General features: G+C 35.6%; 1 protein-coding gene across 1 annotated transcript; it reads left to right on the forward strand.

Moving 5' to 3' along the window:
* The first annotated feature begins 2,547 nt into the window (after positions 1–2,547).
* Positions 2,548–7,785, forward strand: LOC145820509 (protein NRT1/ PTR FAMILY 5.1-like). Its single transcript, XM_082916402.1, has 6 exons — positions 2,548–2,624; positions 4,500–4,626; positions 4,704–4,735; positions 4,852–5,051; positions 7,082–7,148; positions 7,386–7,785. The coding sequence occupies exons 2-6, from the start codon at positions 4,503–4,505 to the stop codon at positions 7,473–7,475; spliced, it is 513 nt and encodes a 170-aa protein (XP_082772528.1). The 5' UTR covers positions 2,548–2,624; positions 4,500–4,502; the 3' UTR covers positions 7,476–7,785.
* Positions 7,786–13,044: the final 5,259 nt, after the last annotated feature.

Consider the following 13,044-nt stretch of genomic DNA (forward strand, 5'->3'; position numbering starts at 1 on the left):
TGGTTTTGAGCAACCAAATATACCACGTGAATCACAACGCGGCATAGAACGCGTTACCACTTTGACCCGAGTAAATCGACACTCGGGGCCCACCTAAAAAATAGACCGAACTTAGGAAAAAATTCTGGTTTTATCCAGAATTTTATAACCATTTCCAACAGAAACAATACCAAACAGAGCCACCCATTAAAGTAAATAGATCCAATTTTCTGAGTGTTGATTGCAATATAATTTATTGAAGCAATAAAATAACATTGATAGACTATACAGCAAAGAAACACCCCATTTAATTTCAGAGGACAACAAAAACAAAATTAGTATTAGCATCTCCTATTTCTTAACTCAGTATCCACATATCCGTTTGCCTGCTCAATAGCAGCAACCACATCAGCAACATACCCTCCAAAAAGCCTGTATAGTGCCTTGTACACAGCAATTCTGAACACATGAACAAAAGGATTTGCTACTCAAACTAGCATTGGGGAAAAGGGTAATGAAAAGTTAGTATCAGATCTTTATCCTCACCTGGCACGGGGAGCCATTCCACTCGCTTTCCCAAATTCATATCCATCCACTCTAACAGGAATCCCATTATTACCAGCAGCAATAGCTGCTGTATGACTGTTAAGCAATGTTATCAAAGAAAAAATGGATCAGAATACAGTAAAACAAAGAGAATGATAGTTGAGAAGAAAACTTAACTACCCGTAAAATGCAGCACCAAAAATTATGATAGTTTGCTTCGTGTCAAGTAGTACAATTGTAAATAAAGCCATCCGTCAACCAAAAGGACTCATAATAAAAAGAAGAGAAAATTGGCAGCACCGCATTCCCACTAGACAATATTTTATAATTTTAAGGGTTCTAACCTTCCATGCCCATCTCTATCCAAGGGAGAAGCAAAATCAATTGCAGGATTAAAAATTCCAGCTGCAATTGCAGCTTCAGCAAAATGTTGAGCTCCAATAATCTTCCCGTTACAGAAGTTCCTTTTGGTATCAGGATCAACTTCACATTTTCCTCTGTATTTTGGAACAGGCCCATATGGTTCAGTATTGTAGGTTGCAAAGCTTGGATGGAGAGGATAAATCCCTGAGTCCACAAATCCTATTACAATGTCCTCTCCAGTCCTTTCAAAGCCACCTCCTGTTGGCCATACTCCAGTTGGAAGCCCCAAAATTGTGGCGTATGTGTTGTAAGTCTCCTCACCTTCCAATCTCTCTCCACAGATTTCACACCAGGGGCTCGTCTAAGAATTTCTGCCTAACAACATACATAGTTTGTTTAAGAAAATGCAAATGTAATAGGATTGAACATCAATAAGCACAGAAGTTGTTGCGAATAAATTTAATTCCTTAAACAAAGGAAATGGAATCAACAGTCCAAGTCAGCACCTGCTCAGGAGAAATCTGAATTGCAAAGCCGTTAATAAGATGTCGATAGCTGTAGAGTTTCTTGTAGGTCCCACGACCAAACAACATCCCCAGAAGCATATCATGTTTCTTTTCTAGGTGATGATGCACTACAGGAAAAAGGAGATATGGTGACGTTTTTTTAACGACGTTTTTTTAAACGTCACTGTTATTAATATTTAACGGCGTTTATAAAACGCCGCATATTTTTTTAAAATAAAACTACGTCGTTTTATAATCGGAGGCGTTTGGAAACGCCTCCAAATGCGGTAGCCACACGCGCTTTTTTTTAAGCACATTTTGAATCTGAGCCCCTCTCTCTCTCTCTCTCTCTCTCAACCCTTATACGCACACATCTCTCTCAACCCTCATCGAAGCTCCAGATCGAAGCTTCATTTTTAAATCTGAGCCCTTTCTCTTTCTCAACCCTTATACGCACACATCTCTCTCTCAACCCTCTCTAAGCTCCATCGAACCTCCAGATCGAAGCTCCATTTTAAAATCTGAGCCCTTTCTCTCTCTCAACCCTTATACGCACACATCTCTCTCTCTCTCTCTCAACCCTCTCTTAGCTCCATCGAAGATTCAGATCGAAGCTCCATCGAAGCGATTTCGAAGCTCCATCGAAGATTCAGATCTAAACTCCATCAAAGATTTAGATCGAAGCGATTTTGAAGCTCCATCGACAACACCATCTGCACTAGCAAGGTAGCGAGCTCCACCGTCTCTCTCTCTCTCTCTCTCTCTCTAGATCTATGAAATCAATGTTTTAAGTCATTCTTACTTGATCCTCATTTGCAGAGATTCAGAGAATCAGTGATTTCCAGAAGCTCAGATCTGAACTTTAATCTGTACTCTCTCTCTCTCTCTCTCGCTCTATTTGTGGTCTTATTGGCCAAGGCATTGCAAATCAACATGTCAACTAGAGAGTTCCAAAAACATTTTGCATCCTTTCTGCAAACTGATAACGTAAAATATTATTGACCGAATAAAATAATAGGAAGGCTTTTAAGCTCACTATATCATGTAATTTGATCAAGTTGGAAATTATATTGACTGAATAAAATAAGAGGAAGGCTTTTAGCATCATAACGACAGTTAATCTTGAAATTATTAATGCTCTTTCTTTGCCTCTTTGTGTGTTTCTCTTTGTATTGGTTTCATCAGATCAGCCACAAATTTGGAGCGTTATTTACAGATTTCAATTTACAGGTAATTTAGATTCCATCACTTTTGGCATTGTTCGCACAATCATCTTTGTTTGTTTGCTGAGAAAAACAGAGGAATGAAAAGTAAAATACATTTGGAATCTTATAAATGGTTATTTTCACGTTGAATTTGATTCTTGGAAAATATAAAGAAAAAAGGCAAACGGTTAAATTCTTGAGATTTCTTGTTCCCTTGGTTCACAACGAATGAAAATGAGAAAATTTTAAGATGTAAACCTCCTGTTTTCTTTTGTTTACTTAGGAACCAAACGGAGCATTGAATTATGGTCTTGTTTGATTTCTTGAATGAATGATGCTATAAATTTTTTATTTTATTTTATTTATTTTTTGTATTATAGCGTTTCTAATGGCTCAGATCATGTTCTATCTAGCTTCCTTCAATGTTTGATTCATTTTTTGGTTTTGGTACTGATGAGATAATTGTAAGATGATTTAATGATCCTGAATTTTCAAATTAGTGATTTGTTTGATTTATCTCACCCTTTTCTTGGAATTCTACCCATATGGGCAATACCATGTCTAAATGAATTATTAGTTCAAAACCCAATTTTCATAGCCAAACATTGAATTACGTGTTATGTTGGATTACTAATCCAATACCAAGATCATGGAAGATGATCCTCTCTAGCTAGCACTTTCTTCATTCGACAAATGTGGTCTTTGGATCAACTGTTAGATGATGACTGGATAAAGAAAGTGTTGAAGGCAATATGAATCTCAAGATCATATTGACCCAAACAATAAATCACCATTTTATGTAACTGAGGAGAAATTGTCCTCCTTGTAGAAATATATTCTTGTTATTCAGCTGACGTGGATTGTTCAGTTGTCCATGCTCTGGCTTGGCTTTCTTGATCATACTATCATCAAGAAATGATCTATAAATATCTCGTCCACATGATTTGTATTAATAAGCTAATACAGTGGTTTTTCCTTTAATGCTTGAGTTGACAGAAAAATGAAAATGATTTTCAATTGATTGAAAGTGATATGAATTTTGTACAGTTGTACTCATCAATGAAAACCATAAAAACCGTTGCATTTGGCATAATCATTACTAGAAAGAATGTCTATATTATTTATGATAGTTGTTGAATTGTTGCAATGGCATGCAGTCTGATTTTAATTTTTTTTTTCTAGACATTTTCTTTCCCTTTTTTCTCCTTAATTGTTTACCAAGAATTTCCCTTTTTAAGTAAAATTGTAATTTTCAAACGATATATGTATACATATATCTTCTGCAAGCTCACATAGGTGATAGCCCAAACAAAGTTTTCTTCTCTTTTTTATTTCATGAAAATATATGCCAACCAATTTCTTCAATTCCATTGGAACAAACTAGCAAGCTATTGTCGGAGTGCATTTTCAGTAGTGTTAAACCATCTTGTTAATTTTGATCCCAATCAATTAAATAAACAAAATTAAGCCTCAAGTCCATTTCATCGGATCAGAAGATGGAAAGGTGAAGCCTCGCTCGGTGGCTCACTTTCTCAGATCAACCTCCTTAGGAAGACGGACAGTTGAGACCTCGCTTAGGTTTCACTTTTGCTGATTTAGACAACTAGAATTAGTGGGAATATGTTTGATGTTGTGACTAGGATTTTAAATATCAGCTGTATTAGGATTTTTAACTTCTGATACTGATCTGATATATAAGTTTGATATTATTTGATATTTAATTGTACAGCCAAAACTAATATGTCAATACTATTATTTAAAACTATAATTGTAATGCCAGATAACAAGACAATTTTTGCACATTTATCATTTATGGCTGTACATGTATTTAATTTTTATTTCACTTTGGCCTTCTTGATAGTAAAGCCAACCAAGTCATTTAAAATGATCTCAACTACAGGGAATGGTACTTCTGACAATGTCAGTGTCAATTAAATTTTGGAAACCAACATGCACAAATGGGGTATGCAAGGCCTCATCATCCCAAACAGCATTCTTCTACTCAGCTCTTTACATCATAGCAGTTGGTGCTGGTGGAACAAAACCCAACATCTCCACCTTTGGTGCAGACCAGTTTGATGACATCAACCCCCATGAGAAGAAGCTCAAGGTCTCTTTCTTCAATTGGTGGACGTTCAGCTCCTTCATTGGTGGACTCGTAGCCACCCTTGGGCTTGTCTACATTCAAGAGAACTTGGGTTGGGGTTTAGGGTATGGTGTCCCTACAGTAGGACTCATTGTGTCCTTATTCATATTCTACATTGGTGTTCCTACTTATAGGCACAAGGTTAGGAAGACAGAGCCCAGGTGAAGACATGGTTAGAGTCATTGTCAATGCATTTGCCAACAGGAGGGTCAAGGTCCCCAGCCAACCATCTGAGCTTCATGAGTTTGGGCTACAACATTACATCAATTGCAGGAAGAGGAAGGTCCACCACACCCCTAATTTTAGGTTAGTTCTTCTTCTTCTACTATTTCTGGCTAGTACTCTTTTTTTCTTTCATTGTTAATCTAATTGGGATGGATTTGCTTTCTTATGATATTTTGTGCATTCACTTCTCTTTATTAATGTTGCTTTTGTATTCTATACTTCGTGTTTCATTAATAAAAAATTTTCTTTTGCCAATAAGAAAAAATAAACCATTAAACTAGATGTTTCATAAGCACACACTAGAGTCTCATCTAAATCAAGAACCACCTGTGTGCAAAGTTGCATGAATCAGACTTGAAATATATTCAGTAGTGAGAAACTATAACACAACAGCGAAACATTATAGTAGCAGCAGCAGTAGACTAGTACTAGTAGTACAGTAGTACTAATACTATTAAAGCAAAAGGTAAATAACACCTTTATCCTACTTCCACATCTTCCCTTCGCTTACTCACTAAACTGAATGTGGTTTGCCCTATAGTTCATGATCCTTATTTTTCTTTTTCTTTTTTCTCAATGAAATTGGGCAATTGCATCTCCACTTTTGTCCAATCAATCCTAATGATTAATCAGGCAGTCATTTACATTGATAGTAACATTTTACTCCATGTTGGGAGCTAGCTTACCGAGGCAAATTACCAATTCTTTATGAACACACAACAAGATAAAACATTGAGCAGGAAGGAGCAGTTAAAAGGCCCTTCTTATGTGAGTCTTTAGATTTCATCTGAGTTTTTAGATTTCAAATATGCTCATTTTATCAGCAACTGTTTTCTTCCTTCTGTACCATGAAAGCAAGACCAACCTTCTACCAGTTGTCTTCAATTTAATAAACATTCATAGAGTTAGAAAACACTAACTGCAGCAAAACATCAACAAAGTTATGCAAATAGACACATTTGAGAGTAACAACTAACATTCATTTGTCCTCTCCTCGGGGTGCCCTTTAATTGTCAATTCCTCCAAGGCACAAAACCAGACAAAATTACTCGAGAATTAAATGTCATCCAAGTTAGTCTCAGCTCTTTAGTCACTAGAAAAACAACTATAGTCTTTGAACTTTATGCAAAGCACTCGTCTGAATCTCCAACAAATCAGCAATAATAGAGGACTTGCATTCGATCTATGCCTCAATGTAGACTGAACTCTCTGTATCTAAATAAAGCTAAGATCTATGCCTCAATGTTGAATAAGTTGTAATTCAATTCAGTCAATCACCCCAAATATATATATATATATATATATATTTCCTCAAGAAAGGATAGGCTTAATATCAACAATGATTGCACTTAAATAATATAATTATTTATTTGCTCAAAATCTTGTTTTTATGTAACCTATGCATAATACATGTAATTGAGCTTTACTTCTATCCTTCTGTATTTGACTTGGATAGTTGAAGCTCTCTCAAAATTCTCTGAAGCAGACTGTTTGTTGGTGATTTTTCTCATGGAGATATATCTGTATCTAGAATCTAGATACAGCCAAGACCACAATTTAAGTTGAATTTACTCTTTGATGTGGTCAAACTGAATTTCTATTGATAATTAGCATATTCATGCAGCACAAAAAATTTATGGTGGTAGAGTAAAGAATCTTGATCGAAGATTGTAGTATTAGGTAAATTTGAAATTGGCAACAATTGCATTAACAGCTAAGAAGCCTGGACACGGACACAATTTAAATATCTATTTTAGAAAAGTTGAATTCTGTCTCTGTATGTGTCTGAAAGATGTGCTTTATATATGAATTCTAGGATGGATATCTTCTTTAAGAGATTTGGGTGTTTTCTTTTTTTAGTTCTTTCAGCAGTTTCTTTTAGTGCACTCTCTTATTATTTATGTTTCTTTCTGAATTCTTGCCGTTCCTCTAATAGCTATTTTGGCTCAGATTTCTTGCTGTAGAAGCATTAAGTTTTCATTTGATCTAATTCCAGGGATAATTGTGACTTCTTGCGGTTGTAAATAGCTTAATATTATCATTAATGTACCTTTGTTTGGTTGTTTTTCTGTTGATACAGTTTCTGATTAGACGTTTATTCACTTGAGCAGGAATGGTGATGATGATTCAGTAGCTAAAATGAAGGCCGCTGAAGATGCCCTGCAAGAAAAGGAGAAGGTAATATTTTTTTGGGTCTACTACCTGCTATAAGTTGTAGCATTATTTGATTATTTGAATAATTTTTTCGTCCATAAGATAGGACATCTGCAGGGGCAAAGATTAGCCTTAAATTTTTTTTATTTTTTATTTCATTTCTCTGAGTTTTCAACTTTATCATATTGCATGTATTTGTTCGGATAGATTTGATGTTTCTGCATGCATTCTGTTGGCTTATAAGTTGACTGTGATTTCCAGCAAAAACCTTCATTCGAGCTCTCTGGGAAGCTCGCTTCGGAAACTAACAGAGTCAGAGGTGATAATCTAATTGCCTTCATTTTAGGATAATGAATTTCATTTTGTTATTCACTTGGCTGAAGGGGGCACTCTTAAATAGAGCTGTGAACATGTTGATTTGTTGGTGTAAATAAATGTTATACTGCATTTTGATGATTAAGGGGTGATCTCCTGCTTTCCATCATTTTGAATATGGCTACCTGAATATTGAGATATATCTTTTTGATTTTCTCAATCTGTTGCTTTGCTTGTATTACCACATGCTTTTCCTAGCTTATGACCTCAGTAAATTTCCATGGCAGTGACTGACACGTACTCACATATAGTCCTTCAAACATAGTTATTAATGTGTTGCATCGGAGTGGGCTGGTCCTTTCTAAAAGTTTTCCACAAAATTTAGAAAGCTATTTTGTAATATTTTTTTCAATATTTTGTCTTGGAAAGAAAATTTTCAAATATTGCTCTAAGTGAATATATTACATTTATGAAAGTTGCTGTTTAATTCTATCACCACTTTATGAGCAATGAATTTGTAACTTAATCATGTGATCTTATGTGGTTTGGACTATGCTATGATTTGTTAAACATGTTAGTAATGTTTCAAAATAACTCCATTATTGGTTTTTGGTTGGGCAGCCCTTCTCCCCCCAACCTTTCTATTCTTGTAGATTCACATCGTACCTACAATGTCAATTGAAACAGATTGAATTGCTCAAATGGGGATTTGGAGCATCTGTTGTTAGAAGTGATGGTCACATGAGCTTGCATTGTTTTTTATTTTTAATTTTGTTTTCAAACTTAGTTTATTTATTATTTTAATAAACATCAATTATTAATTCTTAATAATTGTTTACGACAGGTATTTTTTTCAAGCATATAAAATTAGCACAACTTTAAAAATAAAAAAAATAAAAATAAAGGCTATGGCGGCGTTTTTTGAACGTCACTCTATCCCTACCCCAACGGTTAGATTTTTAAAATGTATAAATGTCTTTGACGGCGTTTCCAAAACGTCGCTAAATGTCGTATGACGTCACAGTACAGTTAGGTAGGACATTTGGCGGCGTTTTTAAAAACGCCGCATATACTAATATAACGACGTTTTCAAAACGCCATAAAACTATAGCGACGGCCGCGTCATCGGCGTTTGGTACTAAACGTCACAAAAAGAATTAGCGACGTTTTCAATACCTATAGCGGCGTTTTTAAAACGCCGCTAAAAATCGATTTTCCAGCAGTGATGGTAAGATGTCACTGTTTCACTGAAAAGAGACAAAAACATAGGGGAAAGAAAGTAAGAATAGTCATCAACAAGCCTATGTGTCTCTTTTGTACTTGTAAAAAAAAAAAAAAAACAAACATGTTCCCTTTCCACAGGTGGCAGGAATAGGGTGTCACCAGTTCACAGAGGAAGTGGTAAAAGAGTAAAAACAAGGTCCCAAATGTCACAACTTGTACCCTAAAATGGTCCCGCAGGGTTCCCAGATGCGACCCCAAAGGGGAAGAGAGGAGAAGGGGACAGCATATAAATATTGAAATGAAAAAAACATAAAAATGAAAATAAAGACACAGTACCAATCAGTGAAGAATCTTTTTGCCTGTTTCCTGCAAAATGAGGAATGAACCCTCAAATTGCATTGTATAGACTGAGAGAGTGGTGGTACGTATGACACCCACTTCTCCAAAACAATATTGGATGTAGTTAAAATATCACAAAAGCCTTTCACTTATGCTTTTGACCCCGATCAACTTAATAAAGCATCGCCCAACTATTTTGGTCTATAGCATACACACGTCCACATACCACATGCATAGCTTGTATTAAGGGCATGCTTGAAGGACTAATTGTAGTTAATGCTGTCTCTGGAACTTGCGAAAGCATCATGACTGAAGAGGAGAAACTACAGCTTTAGGAGCTATTCTTTTTCGATGCCCCGCAGAAGGAAAATTTCATAAAATTAAGCAGTCCGGAGACCTCATTCTGCAAATTCAAAACTATTTGGCAGTTGAATTATTATTTACCCAAAGAGAGAAACATAGGACTTAGAAATCACAGTTGCTCACACATAACCCTATGGTACTTGCCTAGGCCATAACCTTAGGAGATTTGGTGGTTGCACAGAGCTAACATAAAATATCTGATAAGTAATGGTAGTAGTTTATTTCAGAATGTAATATTCCTTAAGGGTTTACTGCTCACAATGCCAATATTACACAGTGTTCTACAATAGGGAAACTGATTCCAATAGATATTCTCTTATTAACAAGAACAAAGCAAAGAGGGGAAAAAAGCATTAGTTGTTAAAAATCAAATCAAGCATGATGAGATGAACACCCAACAAAATCATCTTGTTTATATCAGGTGTGATTTGCTTGTAGAAAATAGGAACATTCAATTTACTTTTCTAATTGAAACTAAATTAGATGTGCTACGTATTGTGTATTTTTCTCTTGTTTATAGCAGGAGGGATTTCGTAATAATTTAATTTTAGATGAAAATCCAAAGACAACAATTTGTATTGAGTTTGTTGACTATATGACCCTAACATGAAATAAACTCTAGGCAAACCACTTCATAAAAGGACTTTACGCCTATGTTTGGTTGGGAAATTTGGGAAGAGATTTGAAAAAGGGAAAAGGTGTGTGAAACTAGGTAAAATGTAAGTATATTTTATTAACATTTCACCTACTTTTTTCATTTCCATTTCCAAATCCCTTTCTAAATCTCCCAACCAAACACAGCGTACAAAAGCAAGATACATTAAGATAGCATGTAAGGTATTACTACCTGAAAACAATTGCGATTCGTTGAAGGATAATTTACACATGCTTAGGCACAGCAACCATGTATCGAAGGCCAGAAGCAGAAAGTTGACAACACCAATTCCAATTTAGAATAAAAGTCAATTCAAGCATCAAAATCATAAAATAGTAAAATAAAATAAATACTAATATTTAACCAGACATTTCAGCAGCCACAAACCCACCAGCATATAAAATGTGATCTCAAAAAAAAAAGATAAAAGAGTACCTGGTAACATCAATCTTCTCATCAGAATCCACAACAGTGGCTTCAAAACCATCAACGCCTCTGTAACCCTTTTTTGGCTAAGTTGAAAGCGTTTTCGGCAAAGTTAATGCATATGAACAGAATCAGAGCAAATGGGGGCTAAAATCATACCAACTGTTAAGCTCTATTCCTATTCAATCATCTGTGACCCGAAATAACTAAGCAAGCACTACAATTTATGTAAAGTTTTGCCCAGTTCAATGAATAACTAAGCAAGCACTATATAACTAAGCAAGCACTATAATTTACATTTTAGTGAATGAATGAGACCAAAAAGCTTTGCCTAGTTCAAAAGCTCATTATTTATGAATTTAAACTGATTAAATTATAATCATGAAAGGTAACAACACAGTAAGCATTAAGGAACTATATACTGTACTAAATTTTATTTGCTGCAAATAAAAAAGTTGTCCAACTTTAAAAAAATAATATGAAACCATAAAAGTTGGAAGGATCAAAAAGTGCACATAATTGGGAAGGCCAAGCTTTCCTGTAGCAAAAAATAAAAAATAAAAAGAAGAAAGGGCTACAAATGTCCTACTAGTGGGTTTACAAAGTACTTAAATGGACTCTAGTAAACAAGATTGTAATTTTCCATATCTTGTAATGCTCGTGTAATTCAAATGCTACGCAATCTGTCCTTCTGTTTTAAACCCTCAGTCCCTCACCAAATATGTGGTAGAAAAAGTCAGAATGGCCACATTAGGATGGGTTATCTCTTTCTCCAGAATATATATGCTTATAGATTTTGTGCCTTTCACTTAAAGAGGTAAGATATTTTGCCCTCATGGAGAATTTGAGACATGCTTATGACCATAATGAATCGTAAGCCTCAGCCTTGAATCCATGTATAAAGAGCACAAAACCTTGCTCAAAGCTTAGAATGTCAACTCTTGCATAGAATGTCATCTAGCATTCAATTAGACATCCTAAAATCCAAGAAACCAACCTACTTCACCAAATGAATGTCAATGTGATAACATGACTAACTAGAACAAAACCAAACAAACATAACATATATATGTATAGAGAAACCACAATAAAGAGATCATGCAAAATAAACTACATATTGTTATGGACAGACCTGTTATTTCTAGCAATTGCCAGTGATGGTACCACCTTTGCAGAAAGAACATAGGTAGGACCATAAGCATGCAAGGCGTATTTACTACCAATCAGATGTCCTGATTTCTCATACTTGCAAATATTTGCAATACAACACCAAACTCAAAAATTAGGTTACGAATAGTTATACACACTTCATCAAATATATACATTATTGCATAAACAAAAAAACATTAGAGGAATATATTTTTAAAGGAGAGCGAGGGGTAAAAGTTTTCCTATCTACCACTTCAGTTTAGAGTCAGTTATCACAGGTCCTTTCTTTATGCATGCAATGTAAGTCAGTGAATGGCTTCTTTCTTTAGCCAAAAGAGTTGCAAGTCGATCTGTTGGAATTGAGAAAATGGTATTAATAGTAAAAGACCAGCAATAGTTAAATTATTGAACAGCGATGAAAATATTAGTCGCCAAAAGTACTATTTGGCGACTAAATTTAAATTTAGTCGCCAATAAGTAATATTTATTGACAAAAAAAATTTAGTACCGGTATCTTGAACCAACGCTGACAAATTTGAATTTTAGTCGCCAAAAATGTACTCTCGGCGACTACAATTTGTTTAGTCGCCAAAAATGCTCGCCAAAGGTGCGATTTCTTGTAGTGTAAGCACAGAAGCAGATGGGGAGCAAGAACAAACCCAACACTAAGTACACCCAAATATAAAGAAGACCTATTTATAGAATAAACCATGTACATCCCATATGGAAGGCCAAAATTAGGTCCAGGAAATACATATAGTATCACATTAACTATTTCAAACATAATAACAAAGTAAATGATCCAACTGTATGAACACCATCACGACGCATCCACAACAGCATCAAGCCAACAGCAGCAACACACAGCCGACATCAACTAGAATCAAGAAACAACAAGCAACCAGCAACCAGCAACACAGCAAGCAGCTACCCCTTCCTTCAAAATAGTAACAAAAATAGCAGCAGCAGCAGCATCTAGAATCTTAGAAAATAAGCCACAATTACAAGATAAGATAAGCCAAAAGCCAGAACTATATAATAAAATAAGAACTTAAACAATGTAGACTAATCCAAGTGAAAACACCACCTGAAGATAATGTTTGAATATAGTTACCAATGTCGGTTGTTCCTAATGTCCTAATTTTTCCCCTGTTTCACAACCCCTTCCATGGGTTTGTCTCCTGGGTCTCTTACTATATATTCTCTGTATATCTTGCGCTGCTGCACGTACGACTCCCTCGCCCGCTTCTGTAGAAGTTGGCTGCACATTACCAATGGCTGCAGTACAATCATTTGATACCACCTCCAGCAAACCTTTACATACGGCACTAAGCTGTGAAACGCCATCATCCGCTGCATTATTGTCATGGTCTATTGCTTGGCGTCGCCCTCGCCCTCGCCCTCGGCCTCTACTTACACCACGACAGCCGCCACAACCTCTACCCCTAC

This window comes from Camellia sinensis, chromosome 2 (assembly GCF_055761805.1).
Source record: "Camellia sinensis isolate YWXY chromosome 2, ASM5576180v1, whole genome shotgun sequence".
Lineage (NCBI taxonomy): Eukaryota > Viridiplantae > Streptophyta > Magnoliopsida > Ericales > Theaceae > Camellia > Camellia sinensis.

Coding starts and splice junctions, on each gene's coding strand:
- LOC145820509 (XM_082916402.1), top strand. CDS start 4,503: ATGGTACTTCTGACAATGTCAGTGTCAATTAAATTTTGGAAACCAACA. Junction 4,627..4,703: donor TCTTTACATCATAGCAGTTG/GTGCTGGTGGAA, acceptor CATGAGAAGAAG/CTCAAGGTCTCTTTCTTCAA. Junction 4,736..4,851: donor TTCTTCAATTGGTGGACGTT/CAGCTCCTTCAT, acceptor TGTCCTTATTCA/TATTCTACATTGGTGTTCCT.